At 38.0% G+C, this 18,856-nt stretch overlaps 1 protein-coding gene across 3 annotated transcripts in view; it reads right to left on the bottom strand.

Annotated features, from left to right (window-relative positions):
* Positions 1-18,856, bottom strand: part of myo15aa (myosin XVAa) — a 40,297-nt gene that overhangs the window by 19,289 nt on the left and 2,152 nt on the right. For 2 of the 3 annotated variants that reach the window (XM_052552336.1, XM_052552337.1), the window contains exons 1-17: positions 9,979-15,602; positions 9,101-9,183; positions 8,904-8,967; positions 8,535-8,644; positions 8,301-8,375; positions 7,504-7,594; positions 6,751-6,854; positions 6,485-6,548; positions 6,267-6,380; positions 6,026-6,187; positions 5,791-5,904; positions 2,016-2,074; positions 885-1,008; positions 676-771; positions 434-565; positions 209-334; positions 31-108 (exon numbers count right to left, since the gene is read on the bottom strand). In XM_052552336.1, coding sequence (XP_052408296.1) covers positions 31-108; positions 209-334; positions 434-565; positions 676-771; positions 885-1,008; positions 2,016-2,074; positions 5,791-5,904; positions 6,026-6,187; positions 6,267-6,380; positions 6,485-6,548; positions 6,751-6,854; positions 7,504-7,594; positions 8,301-8,375; positions 8,535-8,644; positions 8,904-8,967; positions 9,101-9,183; positions 9,979-15,513 — 7,131 coding nt within the window. In that variant the 5' untranslated portion in view covers positions 15,514-15,602. Of the gene's footprint in view, positions 1-30; positions 109-208; positions 335-433; positions 566-675; positions 772-884; positions 1,009-2,015; positions 2,075-5,790; positions 5,905-6,025; positions 6,188-6,266; positions 6,381-6,484; positions 6,549-6,750; positions 6,855-7,503; positions 7,595-8,300; positions 8,376-8,534; positions 8,645-8,903; positions 8,968-9,100; positions 9,184-9,978; positions 15,603-18,856 lie in introns of those variants that run through there. The other variant, XM_052552338.1, reaches the window with a different exon arrangement.

The raw sequence follows: 18,856 nt of genomic DNA, 5'->3' as shown, positions 1-18,856 counted from the left end.
AGCTAATGGTAGCTGAATCATTTTTCTCACCTTGTTTTTGCTCTGAATAAAAAGGTCAAGAACATCCTGGCGAACTTGATCGTAATTCTTATCCAGAAATTTATGAACCTGTGAAGCATCACAGAAAGTTTGGTCCTTTCCTCCACTTATACTTTATTAGGGAATAATTCAAATACTCGATGGCTCAAGGCAAGTAGTTTAAATGCACCTGATATGTGACCTTCCCAGCATAATGCTTGATAGTAAATTCAGGGAGAGGCATTTTTGGCTTGGAATACAGTGGATTGTTGCCATGGTGGTAGTGGCATTTCTGAAGGAAGGTGTGGTCTGTAGCCTAGAAGAAATGCATTCAAAAGCAGGACAATTCAAATGCAAATGATGCAAACTAGTAGTGCTGAAGAAATAAACACTGAACATTAAGAAGAAACGACACCTGGGGAAACCCGCTCTGGTCATCGAGAATTCGGAGTATCCCATGTGGCTTTGCTGCAATAAGGTCAATACAGGCCTGGTTGTCAGAGAAAGGCACATCTTCCCAGCTGATTTGCTCTCTGTTATATTCCTCCTTGGATATTCAAAAGAAAATTTTCAGAAAAAAAGCTTTTCAGATGCATACCGCAGGCAATTTACTCATCTACAGTTCTCAGAGGATTAGAGTGAATAAAGACAGCTCACTTGTTCTTCTTTGAAAATGACCCTGTTGAAAAAGAACTGAAGGTACTCATTTGCATAATTTATGCAAAGCTGTTCAAAGCTGTTGAAGGTAAGGTCCTAGAAAGCACAAAAATGGTGTAATTCAGTCAAACTAAATTCACATTTTACAGCAACATAGAGTATTAGCAAACGCTTTTACTGGGGCGAGCAAACCAGTTACAGCGCCATACCTCAAATCCATAGATATCAAGGATGGAGATAGAAAGTGCTTCATTCCGAGGATAAACCTGCGTATTTATTCTGTCTGTTAGCCAGCTGAACAGAAGGGAATACAGGATCTTGGCAACAGCATCTCTGTTGTTTGAGAGGGAAAATAACCATCTTTTGATTACCTCAGTGCTCAGTAGTTATACAATCCAATCTGAAGATCCCTACATGCAGCTTGTCCATTTCATCTCTAAGCATGACGCTCTCTGAATGTCTGCCTGAAGGGAACTTTTCATGACAGCGATGCTAAAACTAATACATCTGTTCAGTTATTCAATTACATATTTCTTATTTCTTCATAGCCTTTAATTAATTAATTCTCTGTATTATTTATTAACCATTTTTTTCTCTAAATTGCATTCTTTTTCATTTTTATTTAATTTTAGTAAATGTGCCTTCACACACAACTTCACTTAAAGTTGCTTTAGGTGATTTTATGCAGAAAATGATCATGTCATAACGAGACGCTATCTGTGATGGCCCTATAGTCTCATGTAGCCAATCAGAAGGATTTCTGCCTGTCAATCATTTGGGGGTCCCCCGGTAAAATTTGCATGCTGGGGATAAAATACATGGGGTTTTTTTGGCAGGGTTTCCCTTGTTAAATTCACATTATGAAACAATAGTTCCGGTCCTTGATTCTGATTGGTTGAGACGTGTTCAAAGCTGATGTAAATTCCACTATAAAAGCAATAAGCCCTGTGAAGCCATGATTTACAGTGAATTTATATAACGCCCCTTAGCTGTTATAAATTCACAGTAAACCATGGCTTCACTGGGCTTATTGCTTTATTCCAGGGGCTAAATATAACATTACTGAGGTTGCTTCAACCTTGGTCTTGGCAACACTGTACCCCGGATACGCCAAGCCGGTTTATGGAAAGAGGGGCATGGCATATTCCATGACTGGCAGAAGTTGTAAAATCATCATAAAGCCAATTGTTTCATTTGTAAGGAATTGGCTGAAGCTTTAGATAATATACAACTAATAAATAAATAAATAAATAAATAAATAAATAAATAAAGCAATATTTTATTTATGGCAAGTAGGAATGTCTAGGCTAGCATATAGAAATGCATTGTAGTTTTTCTACCTGGCATCAATTGCACTCTCAACAGTCAAGGGGGTGAAGATCTTTTCCCTCATTGTTTCCTATAAAGCAAATACAAATATAAAAAGTATAGAATAATCAGAAATACTTGTAGCAACGTCTCTGAAAGAAGTAAACTTACATGATCTGTTATATTAAAACACACCACTTTCATTGGAGACCAGCTTTATTCAAATGTTGCTGATCTCTTTGAGATGAGATGTTACTAAGGCACTATCATCAGTAGGCAGGTGAAATTGATATGGCCGTTACGAGGAGCAGCCCACAGCGCTAGTGTCGGTAAATGTAAACACACCCCGGCATCTGTGGCAAGACAATACTAATCCCCTTCAACTGATGACATTAAGGCCTTTAAATAAAAAATCCTTCCTTAAATAGTTTAACGTTGTGGTAGAAAAATTCCCCTTCTCGTTCACTTTACTTGGATATATCCGTCTCTTAGCGGGATAAAATTCTGGTGTCGATGTCTGAAAGCAGGGCTTTAATGGTTTCATCAGATAAGAAAACCCGGTAGCGTGAGATCACCGAGCAATTCAGTCGGACAAAGCGAAATGACTTTGAGTATGGTCCTCTCCTGTTACATAGGTAGTAGCTGTTTCTCTAATGAAAAGAATTAGCTAAATTACTTTGAGGAGCCTTTAGAGGTGTCACAGTAGCAGCCATGAGTAGTAGTCTAAATGACTTTGCACATTTCAACATGGCAGTGGGACTGTGAACACTGATGAGCACTGGCTCTATCCAAGACCAACTGAGACAAAGGCCGATCTGAAACAAGATGCTGTGTGAAGGATCATATGAAAGGTTTTTCGATGATACATCTGAAATCAGGAACTGGTGTGGCTCTGATGTGAGGAAAGATGCTGAAACAAAATACTTATATGTTGATGGTCTCCATCAGAGGAAGGTGGAAGAATCAACTCTAGATGCCTCAGATGGAAAATGATATATGGAGTTCATAAGGGAACAACTTGTTATTTTAAAAAACTTGGATGCTCCTTCATTTCCAGACCCTTTACTGGATAAGGAACGCTGGAACTTTAAAGACTTTTCCTTTTGTCTGTGCGGAACTTTGGATAGTTTCAAACATACCTCAGGTTTGACTAGGAGCAGTCATTTAAATATGTTCTCTGTTTGTTTTGTTAAACAGGAGCTTTATATGTAGCATGTAATTGTAGCTGCTTTCTGTCATCGTATCATCTTATGTAAACAGCTAAATCTTTTTGTCCCATCCCTCATTCACACTGTCTTTGTCATAACATTGTCAAGGTTTGGCTAGTTAGCATGGTTGATTTAGACCCTGTTGGTCAATACCATAACTACTAGATCTGGACAGAGTGCAAAAATGGGGCTCCAGAAGCTAAAATTCCATGTGTTTTCTTCATAGGGGACTTTACTGTGATGCCTTTAGCCCACATTATTTCAACATATTTAAATAATAATGTTCAAAAGCAGTTTCTGATGGAAAACAACATTACCCATGATTCTTCAGAGAAATTTCTACCAATCAGAGAATCATGACCACCAAATCGCACACAGCCCAGTCCCATGAAGCACTGCAAATGATGACGGATGATGAGACATTTTCCCCATGCTCTAAAAGTATTTTAATATTTATATGCATAATATGCATATTTTGCAATGAATGTAAAGCATATTCTTTATCTTTGAATCAATTTTTGTTTCTTCATAGTTTTTTATTTGATTATGTCATTCGCAATGCTTCATGGGATTGTATTTTTTCTTAATCAAAGCTATTTAGTACAGTCTTATACTTTTGTCTTTTTGTCAAATTTTTACACTTTTTTGTTATAATTGTTATGTTGTTATTCTGGCTTGTAAGTTTAACTTATGTAACTTAGTTATAACAAAGCCTCATTTAAAACCCTTATGGGGAAAAAATGAATGAGAAAAATACTTCTGAAACTAAGTCTGCTGAAAAAGTGGGTGAGCACTGTTGCACTCCAGAAAGTAAAACTTTGTACACAGCCCTTTTGATCACAGTAGAATAGCCTTTTAGGTTTTGGAGATGCTGTAATTCCTGTAAAAGCACTAAGCTGCATGTGTTTGCGGTGGCTGGTCTGGCAGCGTTAATACTGCTTCAGACCTCTTGATGGCACCCCTGCAGAGGTTTGAATGGTATTTGCTACACACAAGACTGTAACACAGTCTATGATGGGAGGCTGATGTGGCTTAAGGGCCCCTTGTCTGTTTCTGCCCAGGGTTTTCCCTGACTGGGTTACACCGGCTCCCACAACAGTGATATGGCTTGCATAATCAACTTGGCACGTTATACTATCTGAGGGATTCAGGGCTTATACGCACCATTTGCGGCTTTCTCTTGGTGTCTTGTGTTGCTAGCTAATTGAACAGTCTTGGCATTTGGATGGTTTTGTTTCCAAGAATAAAACGATGTAATGATAAATCCTTCACTAACAGTATGTTGATACTTGGTACGGGACCTTGACGTAAGGTCTCCCTAGAGGTCATGTAAGGTCTAGAGCTGAGTCACTGACTCTTCCTGTTAATATCCTCGGGTCCAGTCTATCTTAAACAGTGCCAGTTCGTGAGAAACACAATATGCAATGGCTGCAAAAATTTTTAGGATTGTTTTGATAGGTTAAACCAGGATTAGGCCATAGTTCAATTAGCTTTTATAAACATGCCTTAGATAAATACACTGCTGTTGTGCATCTTGATACATAACAATGGAACGGACATATTTTAAGATCAGTCAATGCCAGTTTCTTTCAGTTAAAACAGCTCAGGCATGCATTGTATTCTGGGACTTGGCTTAAGCCTATGAAACCGGGGTATAAAGACACTAAGTCATGAAGTCACACTTAAACTGTATGAATGTCATTATGACGAAACAGTTCCTCTGTTATAGAGAGAGACAGCATGGCTTTTTAAATAAACATTTAAAAACAAAACATTTGTTCAAAATCTATTGTTTGTGGTGAAATATTAGTGTAACATGTTCACTTGATGAACCACGCCTGTGTGTGCTTGAGGGAAACTGACTTCCTACATCCAGTAAAAATAATCTGTAAAAGGTAACACAAAAATGGTTCCGAAAAATAATGCTAGTTCTGAGAAAACAAAATCTATTTTATATTGATCTTTTATTTTATTATCCAATGCAATTAAATAATGATAATGTATAAGGATACTGTGTTACATTGCTACTGAAATACAGGTGCATCTTTAGCAGTGCTGGCGTATGCTATGAAATGTATTCAGTCAATAATAATAGTAATGATATGACATGGGCAAATATGTAAAAGTGGTTAAATGTGAGTTTGGGATGGTTTTTTTGTTTTTGTTTTATTACTGACATTGCAAGTCTTGAAATGAAACAAAAGTTTATTATCAACTTTTGATAACAGTTCATCAATGTAATTAATTTATTAATATTTTTCAGAAATAATTCTTATTAATAATATATTTACAGTGTAATAGCATTTTCATTTTATTAAACCAGTGGTTTCAAAACAATACTTCGAAGTTCTAAAGAAACACATATGCTTCTTTATACATAAGAGATATTAATATGCATTGGATTTTGCAATTTACATACAGTATATCAAATAAGGTTCAAACCTTTACATCAGTTTTTTAGTGCCAAGGATGAATGGATATCATGCAGAAATTATAATTAAGTATAAAGCACATCCAAAAACAGAAGCATCTGTGTTATACAACAGATGATAATGTTTTGTTTAGTACTGAATCCATTACCAAGATGGTTTTTTCTTACCGTGACTTTAAAAGTAATGGACTTCTGTAGACCCTCGGGGGAAATCTGTAGAATTTCAGCCACCACTCGGATCTCCTGAGCGCTCACAACTGATGCCACTTCCTGAGATTCAGTCTGCCAAGATATGGAGTAAAAAAATATTCAACTTATGGCACCACTGAAAAAGAGCATCATAACACAGCACCATGAGGGAAATCCAACTGAGCAGGACACATTAGACTGAGTTTCATTGTACCTCATATCTCTCAAAGAAGACATTTCCTAAGTGGAGGATGGAAGACAGGATCCTGAAGATAGCGCTCTGGTCTTCGGCGCTGAAGTGAAGTATTTCCATGGCGCTGAGGAGCCTGCGGAAGTCCTCGCCATCACTTTTGCCAACAATCTCACAGTCTCCACCCTTGCAACCAAAAAGAGCAGTCAAACAGCAGCACTTTTGAATTTCTGAGGCGTTTATTCCTACAAGGACCAGGCCTCACTTGATTGAGGTAATAATACGTCTCTGCGTCTTGAAGGTATAAAGACTGTTTCTGCTGTGAAGGAAGGCCAGCAAGCATCTCATAGAAAATGTGATAGTTTCTTTCATCTTTGGCCTGAGAGATAAAAACGAAGGAAATTAACGTTTCAGATTTCTGCAAAGAATTGGTTTATTGAATGATGAACTTTTAAATGTCCATTAGAGCGTTATGAAGAATACCTGAAACACAATCCTGGACTTTTCAAGTAGATACTGTGAGGTTATGGCACCGCTGATTACCCCTCTGTTTGAAGCAGGAAAATCAGACAAGCATTAAAATGTCATTTACAACTTAACCCATGTACGCCAACATACAGGCCTTTTAACTAGCCTCGTGTTAATCTTTACCCCGTTGTCCTCTTTCAGTTGTAAAGGCACTCCAAAGAAGTGCTTCCTCTTAGGTGTATCCATAACACAGTAAAGAAATGTGATGTTGATGAACTTACTCTTCCATAAATATTTCCATGTATTTCCCAAATCGACTGGAGTTATCGTTCCGTACGGTTTTGGCATTTCCAAAAGACTCTAAAAGAGGAGTTGCTTCAAGAATCTGTAAGCCATAAACACAAAACTGTGTGAAGGATTTAGCAATAAACTGCTGTAGTTTGCACACCATTGCAAAGTACTATCCTGTCAATTCCTGTTAAATGACCTAAAACTATCTAAAATACAACAATGCTTGAGACATGCGTTCCTAGATTATATCTTGAATGTGAGTGTATTTTGTATTACTGCATACTGCATTTTTCACTTGTTTTTGAGCTTGTTTATAACATGTCAAAAAATCTGCTAGTGCGATAAGACAAAATACACTTTTTTTTAAAGATACAATCTTTTTGACAAGTCTTAATATTTACTATTTCTATATAGCAAAATGTGCATATGATGACTTGAACAATATGAACAACACACGTTCTCCTGTTGCGTTGTCCTTTTAATTAAATTTCTATAAATGATTCACAACTTCTGGTACATTTTTCATCCTTTTTTAATACTCTATTACATTTGCACAAGTTGCATATCACAAAGTGCAACGACCCATGCGACATATAGGGTGCAAACAACAGAAGGCCATACAGAAGTACAATACCTCAATCTGTATTGTTGCATAAAAGTAAAAAAAAAGAAGAAAAGATGAGTTATAAATTGTATATGAACAGTTTTAAGAGTTTTAAAGAGTTTATAAGCATGACTCATACCTGCTGTGTGATGTTCTGTTTGTGATGTATTGCGGCTAAGTACCGGAGAACTAGCTTCGTGGTCTCTGTTTTACCAGAGCCACTCTCCCCACTGAAAGGCAATAAGCACATTTAAATCACATGATGACTGTAACCCCCCTAAATTACAAGTTTAACTACTTAGTTGCACTTTAAATTGGCACTGAATGCGGCTTGGCACATGAGAAACGAATTTCCTTGTCTTTTGCTATGCACTTAAGTAATGAGCTAGGTGTCTGATCATCAGACAGAGGTGAAATCGAATGCTTGAGTTTGACTGTCGTTCCAGCTACTCTGAACAGCCATGGGTGCATTTCACAGAGACATGATCTGCTGGTGCAATCATGGCCTAGACATCAGTAGTCTTTCCTTACAGCTGTCTCCGTCAGAGCTAGGTTTAAAGTGTTCCAGGCGATCAGTTGTGTCAAGTAGAACTGACACTGATGGATTCATCAGTGTAAAAGACTACTTGAGGTGACAGGACATGCATTGCATGCCTTTGCATTAAGCAGACGCTTTTATCCAAAGCGACTTACAGCGCATTCAGGCTATTTTTACCTAACAGTTGTTCCCTGGGAATCAAACCCAAAACCTTGTGCTGCTAACGCAATGCTCTTCCACTTGAGCCACAGGAACACTCTGACATAGATTAGCCATTTGAATTCTGACAGTTCCTTTGTTTGATCTTAACATACCAGATTATTATGAGTTAGGTTAGTTCAACAGTGTTCACTTACTGTACATTCTGTGCGGTAATCAAATGTTTACCTAAATCCTACCTGATAATAATGCACTGGTTTTCTTTGGCATCCATCATTTTTGTGTATGAGGCATTTGCAATAGCAAATAGATGTCTGCAGACAAAAATTGGAGAAGCACAAAACATTAGAAAAAAGTAGAAATATAACAAACTAGTCTAGCATTGATAAGAAATTTCATTTTAAAAAAGTGGTGCAAAAAATATAAATTAATTAATTTGTTCAGTTTCTGTTTGAATAAATGAATGAACTTACGGAGGATTCTCTCCAAGTGCATGTCCTTTGTGTTGCAGAACCATGTCTGTTCCATAGATGTTGAACATCTTGTATGGGTTAACAGACACCAGGATGCTTCCAATGTAAGTCTTGGAAGAAATGAAAATTATTTGTTTATAATCAGTTTTTGATAACAGTTCATTAATTCATTTAATTAGAATTTTTTTTATTTTAAAGTTCTTTTTTTAGCAATACACATTTTACAGTATAATTGCATTTCAATTTTATTTAACCAGTGGTTTTATTAAACATACTTCATTGTTCTAACGAAACACATGAATAGTACATTAATGTGTTTCTTTATAACTAAGATATGCAAATATGCAGTGGACTTCCCAAGTTACTTACATATATCAAATTGCGGTCAAACCTTTTCTTCAAATTTAGTAACACAGCACCTTCGTGTAGCTCCCTGGAAAGAGATTTATTCTTAATGGAAGCATTTTTTTTAAAGATGAAAGAAAAATTTCAGTTATAATATATTCTGTGTATGTGTGTGTGTGTGTGTAGTTAAATAGCATTCATCATATTCAGTAATTTCATACTCAAGCTGTGTCATGTCCTCAAAGCCATCCTCCTCTGCACATTCACGGTACAACATTGTGGGCAGACTTCGAATTGAGTACATCTAAAAAGCATTCCAGTAAAAGACAAATATTGTGTAAACAATGTGTAAACCAATCATGATATAAGGCCAATATTTCTCACTATATTTCCTTACCCTATATTTCAGGGTTGATGTCATATTGAATTTTACAAAGATGGAAATAAAGTTGTGAGTTACAGGCTTACAAGTTGTATAGTCTTTGCAATGGCATGCATGGATTTATTGAGTTTTTGTCAACTGAAAGATTTTTTGTAAGATATTTCATCAACAACTGGCATGCACAATCAATTGAACACAGTGTATTACTGTCTCTCGTATAATTGTTTTTATTCCCATCAAAAAAAGATAATATGCTGCTAAGGTCAGACTAAGGTCTGTTGATACCTGTATGCTGTTGTAATATAGCTGGCATAGCAGGTGTATTTTGGTACATTGTGGTTATTGTTTTGAGTTTGCCTAGTCATTTATATTTTAAGTTGATTTTTTTATATTAAAAATATCCATCCATCCATGCAGTTATCCATAGTCTATATTGTCTAATATCCAATAAATAAACAAGTCATAATATTTTGTATATTTGCCTGGCATTATTTTTGACCCATAGTTTTAACCATAATTTCAGTCTTTCTAATCTAATAATTTAATCTGAAGCTTTAAATCAGTCATCCTATAGCATCAATTTAATGGCACAGATATTTTTCTAATGAAGTTGTTCCTAGCATACAACAATTTCGCAGGTAAAGTCTAGATAGCAACAAAAAAATTACAAAATAAGCAACAATTTCTTATAAACAGCAACCATATGCCAGTTGTTACCTTGTCATACCAGTTCCCTTGAGGTTCGCCTTCTCTATCTGGGAGCCATGCAGGTTCTGTGCTATCTGTCTCTTGGCCAGGAAACACAGGGATGACAAAATTCTCCAGTTCTTCATCCCTATACATGGACCATTTTGTGAGGTTCTGAACAGTATGATGAGGGAGGACTCTTTCTGAAGACCAGACATCATCTGGCTCATGAAGATCTAGTATTTGATTTTGAGCCCAGTGTTCACCAGACTGGCCCTGAATCTGAGGGGTCACTACTGCGTACCTTGAGTCCTCTGGAGAACGTCCCAGTGTCGACGGCAACTTGTAGGATGCTTTGCGTATGTTAATATTCGTCAAGGCTTTTCCCAGAAAGGGTGATGTGGGAGATTCACTTTGAGCTGGTTGACCTCTTGTCATGATTGATCCATCAGGCAATCTGTAAGATGCTTTACGAAGGTTTTGGTTCTGAAGGGCATTGGACAGCATTGAAGGGGGAGCTTGCTCTTGTTTTGGATTTCTAAACAGGCCAGCGGTACTAGGTAAGCGATAGTTGGCCTTACCAACATTTTGTAGTGCACTTGACAAATTAGATGAAATAGATTTCTCTGGTTCTTGTTCAGAGCTCTTAGTCAAAAGGGTTCCGTCAGGAAGTCTGTAGGAAGCTTTACGAAGGTTTGAATTCAGAAGAGCACTTGAAAGAAGTGGAGAGGATGACTGTTCTGCTGGTTGGTTTCGAGAAAAGAGAGAACCATCAGGTAGTTTATAGGATGCTTTACGTAGGTTAATATTCTGTAGAGCACTTCCCAGGTATGGTGAGGAATTTGTTGTGTCCGCAGCTTCATCAGTGCTGGAGGATACAAGTGTTCCATCTGGAAGCCTGTAACTTGCTTTTCGAATGTTAGGATTCTGAAGAGCATTGGATAACATTGAGGGAGATGGAGCTGGTTGTGCTGGCTCATTTCTTGATATTATTGTACCATCTGGGAGCCTATAAGTTGCTTTCCGGAGATTAGGGTTTTGCAAAGCACTTGACAGAACAGATGTAGTAGTCTCCTCTTTTTTGCCTCCAAAATTCCTATTTATTATTGATGTATCAGGTAGTCGAAAGGAGGCACCTTGAAGGCTTGGGTTCTTTAATGCATTTGACAAAGGAGAAGAATAATCCTGTGCTTGCTGGAAAGGAGAAGGACTTCTCTGTAAAGGAGATGAATAGGATGCATTTCTTAAATTAGGATTCTTAAGGGCATTTGATAAAACAGATGCTTGCTGTTCGGGTTGTGACATCACTGGAGCATATAAAGATGTATTCCGCTGAAGAGGTGAGATGTATGATGCACCGCGTAACTGAGGATTTTTTAGTGCATTGGTTAGCACTGAAGATGACTGCAAAATGTTTTGCGGTTCCGGCTGAGCAGCCGCAGAAGAATAAGGAGATGTGCTTCTTTGCAGTGGGGAAATGAGAGACGCATTACGTAGGTAAGGGTTTTGCAGTGCATTAGAGAGCATTGAAGAAGAAATCTGACTGGTTACCTGAACCTCCTGAGGTGCCACTATAGAATGAGGAGATGCAGACATTTGTAGAGGTGAGCGGTAAGTGGCATTACGGAGAAGTGGATTTTGTAATGCATTTGTTAAGGCTGGAGAAGATCTCTGAGATAAATTTTGGTTAACCTGCGACATTGGAGATTTAAACCTTGGAAAAGGTGAACTGAATGAAGCAGCAGCAAGATTTGGGTTCTGTAAAGCATTTGTTAGTAGAGGAGATGAGCCTTGTTGAACTGTCTGGGCAAATTCATTTATTACTTGAGGCTGAGGAGTGATACTCGAAGAAAATTGTGATCTGAGTGAGGCACGATTGATTAATTCATTATGCATAGCATTTCTCTGTATAGAGGATGAGAGGATCGGCGATGGAGATCGTACAGACATTGGTGAATGTACAGACATTGGTGAACCAGCTCTCACTGAAAGCTGAGGTGATGGACATGGGGTTGTAACATGTCTCACAGAGAGTTGCGGTGAAGGTATTCCAGGCTGTTTTATTGGAACCCGTTGAGGAAAAGATGGTTGAGCATTCATTACAAGAGGATGGCTCTGGCCTCTTATTGATTGCCTGAGAGAAACAGGACTTATTGGTACTCTCACAACAGGACGCCCTCTCCCAACAGGTCTATGAAAAACCCTTTGTGGATTTGGTGTTCCAGGTAGAAAGTATCTCTTCGAGTCTTGAAACCCTGCTGGTCTGGAACCTTGTCTTGCCAACATGATGGGGGAGGATCTAGCACTTTGATTTAAAGCTCCTGAACCCATGGATGCATTATGGATGGATGATCTAAATGGAGCAACATTTTGCATTTGAGTAGTACCATGATGACCTTTTCTTTGAAAAATTGGATTGACAGGAGATGGCTTAACTGTTCCCATTGGCACTTTGTTCCCACCAAATCCTCTGAATCTACGTGTGGATGAACGAGTAGGCAGATGTTGTGGGTCATGTTGGATTCTGCCAGAAAATGCTGAGGGTGATGGTGAAAGAGGTCTCTGAGGTCTAGAAGCGAATGGAGATATTGGTCTTGGAGACAGGGGTCTTTGGATGGGAGATGTGGCTCTGCGGTGTGGGTATGGAGACCTCTCCTCTGGTGACTGTCGGTCTATTGTTGGAGACAGTGGAGGGCTCCTCCTCCGTAATGATGGTTGTGGTGAAAGAGAGCTTTTCCTCATAGATCTTGATGATATGAAAGACTCCTGATTGCTTCTACCAATAGGCCTGAAACGAGATTTTATTGGAGGGGTAGGACTAGCACTTTTCCTCAGGGTTGCTCTAGGTGAAGAAGGAGGACTTCTTCTTCTCATTGAGCCTCGTGGAGACATTGGTGGGCTCTCTCTTCCATTAACAAGAGGGGATGGTGCTCTAGAACCAAATGGCTTTCTCTGGGGAGTTGGAGATCTTCCCCTTACAGAAGCTAATGGTGATGGCGCTCTTCTGGATGGTTGTGGAGAAGAAGGTGGGCTAAATTTTCTCCTTTGGATAGGAGAGAACTGCCTTTGTGCATTATTATTGTATGATGGTGGGCCAAACATTCTAGACTGCCTTGGTGAGAACCTCGGACTCATTTCCTCAAACATATCAGATCTTTGGTGAGGTATAGGACTGCTTCGAGTTGAAAAATTGCTTTGTCTTAAGGAGAGCTGTGGTGAGGGGAGATGATTAAATTGTCTCATTGTTACTGGTTGAATATTTTCATGTGGAAAATCAAGTCTCTGAAACATGGGATCTGTATAGACTAAATAGGGAGAGACTGGATCACCCATAGTTGGATCAAATCTCCTTGCGGACAGAACTGGAGATGCTGGTGTTGAGAGTGGTACGGTTCCAACAGGTCCAAAAGAATGTCTACTTAGGACAGGTGACACTGGCATTGTAGATGAAAAAGGTCTTGCTTGAAGAACAGGCGAGGATGGTATTTGGAGTGATCGGGTTAAAATGGGACTATTAGGTGGTATCATTTGTGCTGGCCCTTGCTGAATTAATATAGGGGTGGGAGAAAATGACCTTTGTACAGCTTCTGGTTGCTGTGGAGTATATAGAGGAAAGCTCATAGGTGAAACAAGTGGCTGGTGTTCATATTGGTCTGGAAACATCTCATGGTCACTCCTGGGAATCTGAGAAACTGGACTTGAAATTTCAAGTTTTTCCTTTCCAAAAAGTCTAACTTGTGGTCTTGGAAATCTGAATGAATCCTCAGTCAATATACCCTGGGTTGGTATTTGAACATATTCATTACCGTACATTTCTGGGGGTTCTGGTTGTTCCATGACGTCCTCCACCGTGTACATAAATGGCTGGTTAACAGCCATCTGAGGATCAATGTAAACTGCAGCGTTTTCTCCACTGTACATGTACTGGTTTGGATTGTATGCATTTTGATAACCTGGATAGATCATGTAGGCCTCTGAAACACCATCGTAGGGACTATAATAATTTTGTTGGTCACCATAATAGTCAAACTGTTCTGGATAGTATCCATAGTCATAATATTCCCCATCATTACCAACGTAGCCAATTTCATCTTCCATAGCATAACCCATTTCATCATAGTATTCCATACCATCAACAGGGTATCCAAATTCATCGATTCTCTGTTGCCTGTAACCATAGTCAATTCTATCATCATAATAACCATAAGGTTGTCTTCCGTCATACTGATACTGATCATAATAATCTTCATCAGTATACACATCTCCATACTCATCCTCATACACTGGATCATAGTATTCATTCTCCTCATCATAGAATCCATACTCATCTTCAGGATAATCATAATACTCCTGGTCATCTTCAAAGTAGTCATACTGATGTGGTCCTCTGATGTAGCGCCCCTGACCATAGCTGTCATGATTTCTGCTTCTATATCGTCCCCGGGGATTATTTCTGCTATAACTGCTTTGAACATAGTCATCTTCCTCATAGCTGAACTCATCCTCATCATATTCATAACCTCCATTCTGATAGCCGTGATATTGCCCCACACTTGACCTGTCATAACGAACAGAGCGACCGAGTCGTTTAGATGCTTTGGATGAGATGAATTTGTTAGTTAGCCAGTTTGTTGCTCCTGCTATCTTCCCCAGAGCCCATCCTTTACTCTTGAATTGTGCAGCTCCAGTTTTCTTTTTACCAAAAAAGCCTTTGAATTTGCCTCCCAGTCCAGAGGTGGCTGCTGCATTTTTATTTGCCTTTCCACCAATAGTGAGTAATAAGAGTGTTCTTCCTCCCTCCTCTTTTTTATCTTCTGTAGCTTTGGACTTTCCAAAACCTGAAAACAACTTTGATGTACTTTGTAATGCCTTTGGTGTCATACCTTTTTTCTTCTTGCTGCCAGATAGTCCCATGAAAAGCCTAGATGTGCTTTTTAGCTTTTTAGACTGTTTGGGGGCAGGCTTTGAAAAAAATGGGGACTTTCCTGTCAGACCTGAGAGAACCTTAGAAGCACCTTTTAAATGAGCTTTTGCATCCTCTGTCTTTTGAACATTCTGCTGACCCTGAACAGCAAAGCCCATCATAGCTGAAGAGGCCCCTTTCAGGTTTATGTCCTTCATTTTACCTAGCTGAAGTTGTGGCTTCTTCTCTTCAGGTTGGAATCCTGTCACAGCTTTGGATGCAGCCTTAATATTGGCACGCTTACCAGTTTTTGGATCAACACCTTCCTCTGCTGCCTGGCCACGCTTTGGCTTAGCTACAGCCTTTACAGCAATAGCTTTGGACGCTCCCTTCAGAGCAGCTTTTCCTTTTCCCTTTTTACCACCATCATCCTCACTTTGCACATCCTCTTCATCCACTGCTTCACTGTCCTCAGCCTCACTCCTTTCCACCTCAGAGGCCTCCTCAGATTCACTAGGAGCTTGTTTGCCCTTTCCTTTTCCTTTCTTTGGATCCTCTTTCCCTTTGCCTCCTTTACCCCCTTTCTTATCATCTTTTGCTGCCTTTGTATCTTCCTTTGCACCTTTCTTAGGTGCAGCTTTGTCTGCTTTCTTTGGTGGCATTTTGTCCTTCTCCAAGAATCATGCAATATATGCCACTTTGCCAAAAATGGGTGGTCAGTGACAGAAAACTCAAACTGTTATACAAATGTGTAATACAGCTTCAACATAGCGTAAATGAGAATGAAGTGCAAGTAGATCACTTACATCACAAAAAAGTTATTAATTATATGTCTAATTTTGTCTTTTGAGTATAAGAAAAAGCATTGCCACTTAACACACAAGCCATTTTGTGGCCAACACAAATGCTGATAGCTCTTTTGTTCAGGACTCTACCTTACAGGTGAATTCCTTACATTTCAGAAATGTCCGACAGAGTTGTGCCCTTGGCTGTAGTGCTAATTTTGGCAAGAGATTTCCCACAGACGAAACAGGCATCCGTGAATGTCATGTGCTACAAGCTTTTTCGTGCCTTGGGAAAAGTACTCCAGTTACACTTTTAGTCCTTTTGAGTTTTGCAGGTAGTGTCCTTCAAGAGCTCCAGATGCATGTCTCTGAAAGTATGCGAGGGCTCCCCGTGATAGTTGTGAAGGGCACCTTAAATGTATCAACTACACTGACTTGGGGTAACATTATCTGTTTGGCTCATTCCTATATAAATAATGCACGTTGGCTGAGCTGTTACTAAACTGTGTCTGAGGACATTTCCAAATAGAACCTAAGTATGGTAATGATACTGACCGAAGTGGAATGTCTCCTCCATCATATCTGAGGTGGGTTAAATGTTTAATATTATTAGAGTACCAAACCAATTTCAATTTTACCTTGTAATTTTTTTATTGTTGTGCCAGACAAGTTTACTTTCAGTTTTTTGATTGAGCAGTGACTTGCAGAATGTTATTTTAATTTAAAGCAAAATTATCAACCATCCAACAGAACTATTGGAGATGGAAATCATTTGAATGAAAGGATTATTTAGAATAAATAAAATTGTAATATATTATATGTGCAAAGTATATTTTCACTTGCATGTCTAGACAGACATGATATATGTTTTTTAATGTTGTACTTTATTGGCTGGATGACTTTGGAGAGTAATTAGCACGTCTAAATATATTTTTTTGAGCAGGAGAAAATTCAAACGAGTATCAGCATACGTTATTATGATGCGATCAACCGTCTGGTACATATGTACCTTAATATGTCCGCTCTTAGAAAATGCAGTTTTTATCATGGATTAAAATCACAAATTTATCTACTAAACTGCATGATTATTTCTCTGTTGACTACTTAATATTCCAGAGTTCATGACACTGGTAGGGATTAATTCTTAATGGCTGGACTGTATTCAGTTCACTAAGAAATAATGAAATATTAATCGGAAAAGTTCTAAATATAGAGTGACCCCATTCATTGTTAACTTCATACATTCACTATCCCATGCAATTATTGCATATGTTTATGATATTACATGTAGGTGAAATTTGCACTTAACATATTTTTTTATGATTTAATTTGGTTGTCATTTTCCTTGCTAGAAGAGATGGTTATCAGTGTAATTTAAGTTGAGTAATTTGGCCTCTTACAGTGCATCAGCTATTCAGCGGTTATGCATTGAAACAAGTCCAAGAAGAGGTTATGGCTTTTCCAATCCATTTTCAATGCACATTAGTTATGACAATCAATGTAATTAATAACATGCAAAATAAAAGATATAACAAGTTGGTTTGTTTTGTTTCATTATTAAATGGCACTCCTAAAAGTCAGATTATTTTTCAGCAGGATATATCCAGCATTACTTTCATTAGGAACTATATAAGGGTAAATATAAAGAGAAGCTAAACAAAATATTGGTGTAGACGCATAGCTTTGTGTCCCTGACGAGACGTAATGCATACCACAAACCCTAAATGAACCGGTTTAAATCGAAGCCTAGGGTAAGTGCTGGGTAAGGTTACAATCAAGAGGCTCAGGGGAGGACTAGATTAAATTTCAGTGTTGTTATAAATGGTTAGAAACAAGCTATCTAAGTGACTAAACCAATGCATTGTCTCACACCAAACAGATAAATGCCAAACATCATCTTTTTCACATGAAATGACTGCAACAACAGCCTCTAAAAGATGCCAGTATCTACTGTAAAATCCACCAACCTTTAAATTGCTGTTCATTTTAATGTTCAATTAATTATTGATTGTCTTGTGGTAAGTGACACTTCAGAGTCACTGAAGAAAATACGCTTTGTTTTTGTTTTTTTACTCTGTAATAGTAAAAGCAACAACAATAAACTATGGCTTTTTAAACTGTCTTTTTATTGTGTCAGTGATTTATCTAAATTAGTGCAATAAAGCTACACCACACAAGTGCAGTTTTTTTATCATGCACAAGCAAACAAAGTGTTAGATTAGCGAAATGAACCTCCTCCTGCTTGGCAATACCAGCCATTAATCAATAAATGATGAAGGGAAATCCTAAAGAGGGCATCTGGGGTCTATAGAATAGTGGTCAAATGACCAAGATATATTGTTTGTATAAAGTTTGTATAAAGACATAATGAAAGTAATATATAAGTATACATAAAAATATAAAGGCTTTAAATAAAAAGTAGGCCTATTTTCAATATAAGCTTGTGGTTTTCATATAAGACCATCAAATTATTCAACTCCATTTATTAAATTTTTTATGTATATTTATAATATTTTAGTAAAGTAAATTGTAGTCCAAACTACCATTTAACAAGAAACATAGATCATTAAAGCATAACAAGTCTCAAAAAAGTATTGTCACAATCATGCCAATAGATGCAACACTTACCTTAAAAATTGCTTTCAATAATTATTACATCCGAACCCTTTTCCAAAAGAGGTGCTCAAAGTTATCCATCGCAATATAATGTTCTGACATATAACATCCATTCTCAGTGTGCTGCGTTTAACTATGCTTGACCAATTCATTGTATGTTCATATGAGGGCTGATCTATTATGTGGTTCCTCTCCCTAATTGCCCTCTTTCAGATGCAAAAACTGCCCGCATACAAACAGTCATCTTCTCAAAGTGCTATGATGGAACAAAAGCAATGGTAATCCGACTTGCGTGTTTCCTGATTTGGACAATATGCATTACATGACAAAAAAAAAAGCATCATTATATACATCTAAGAAACTGGCAGGTATACAGTTTCTATTATTCTAGAAACCAAAGGTCTGGCTCTTTATGTAAACAAACCAGCTGAGCCCAATTACAAGCTAATGGCTAACAGGCAGTGGCTGCAGAGATGTTGTTCTTGCCTTGAATAAGGGTCCATCTACAAAAAGTTCAAAAAATAGTTTATTAAAGCTCCTTCTTTCTCAGTATTTGTAATGCCAATAATTGTTCAATAAAGTACCAGTATATAAAACTGCAGCT

This window comes from Carassius gibelio, chromosome B3 (assembly GCF_023724105.1).
Source record: "Carassius gibelio isolate Cgi1373 ecotype wild population from Czech Republic chromosome B3, carGib1.2-hapl.c, whole genome shotgun sequence".
Taxonomy (NCBI): domain Eukaryota; kingdom Metazoa; phylum Chordata; class Actinopteri; order Cypriniformes; family Cyprinidae; genus Carassius; species Carassius gibelio.
This window is presented reverse-complemented; position numbering and strand designations above follow the sequence as displayed.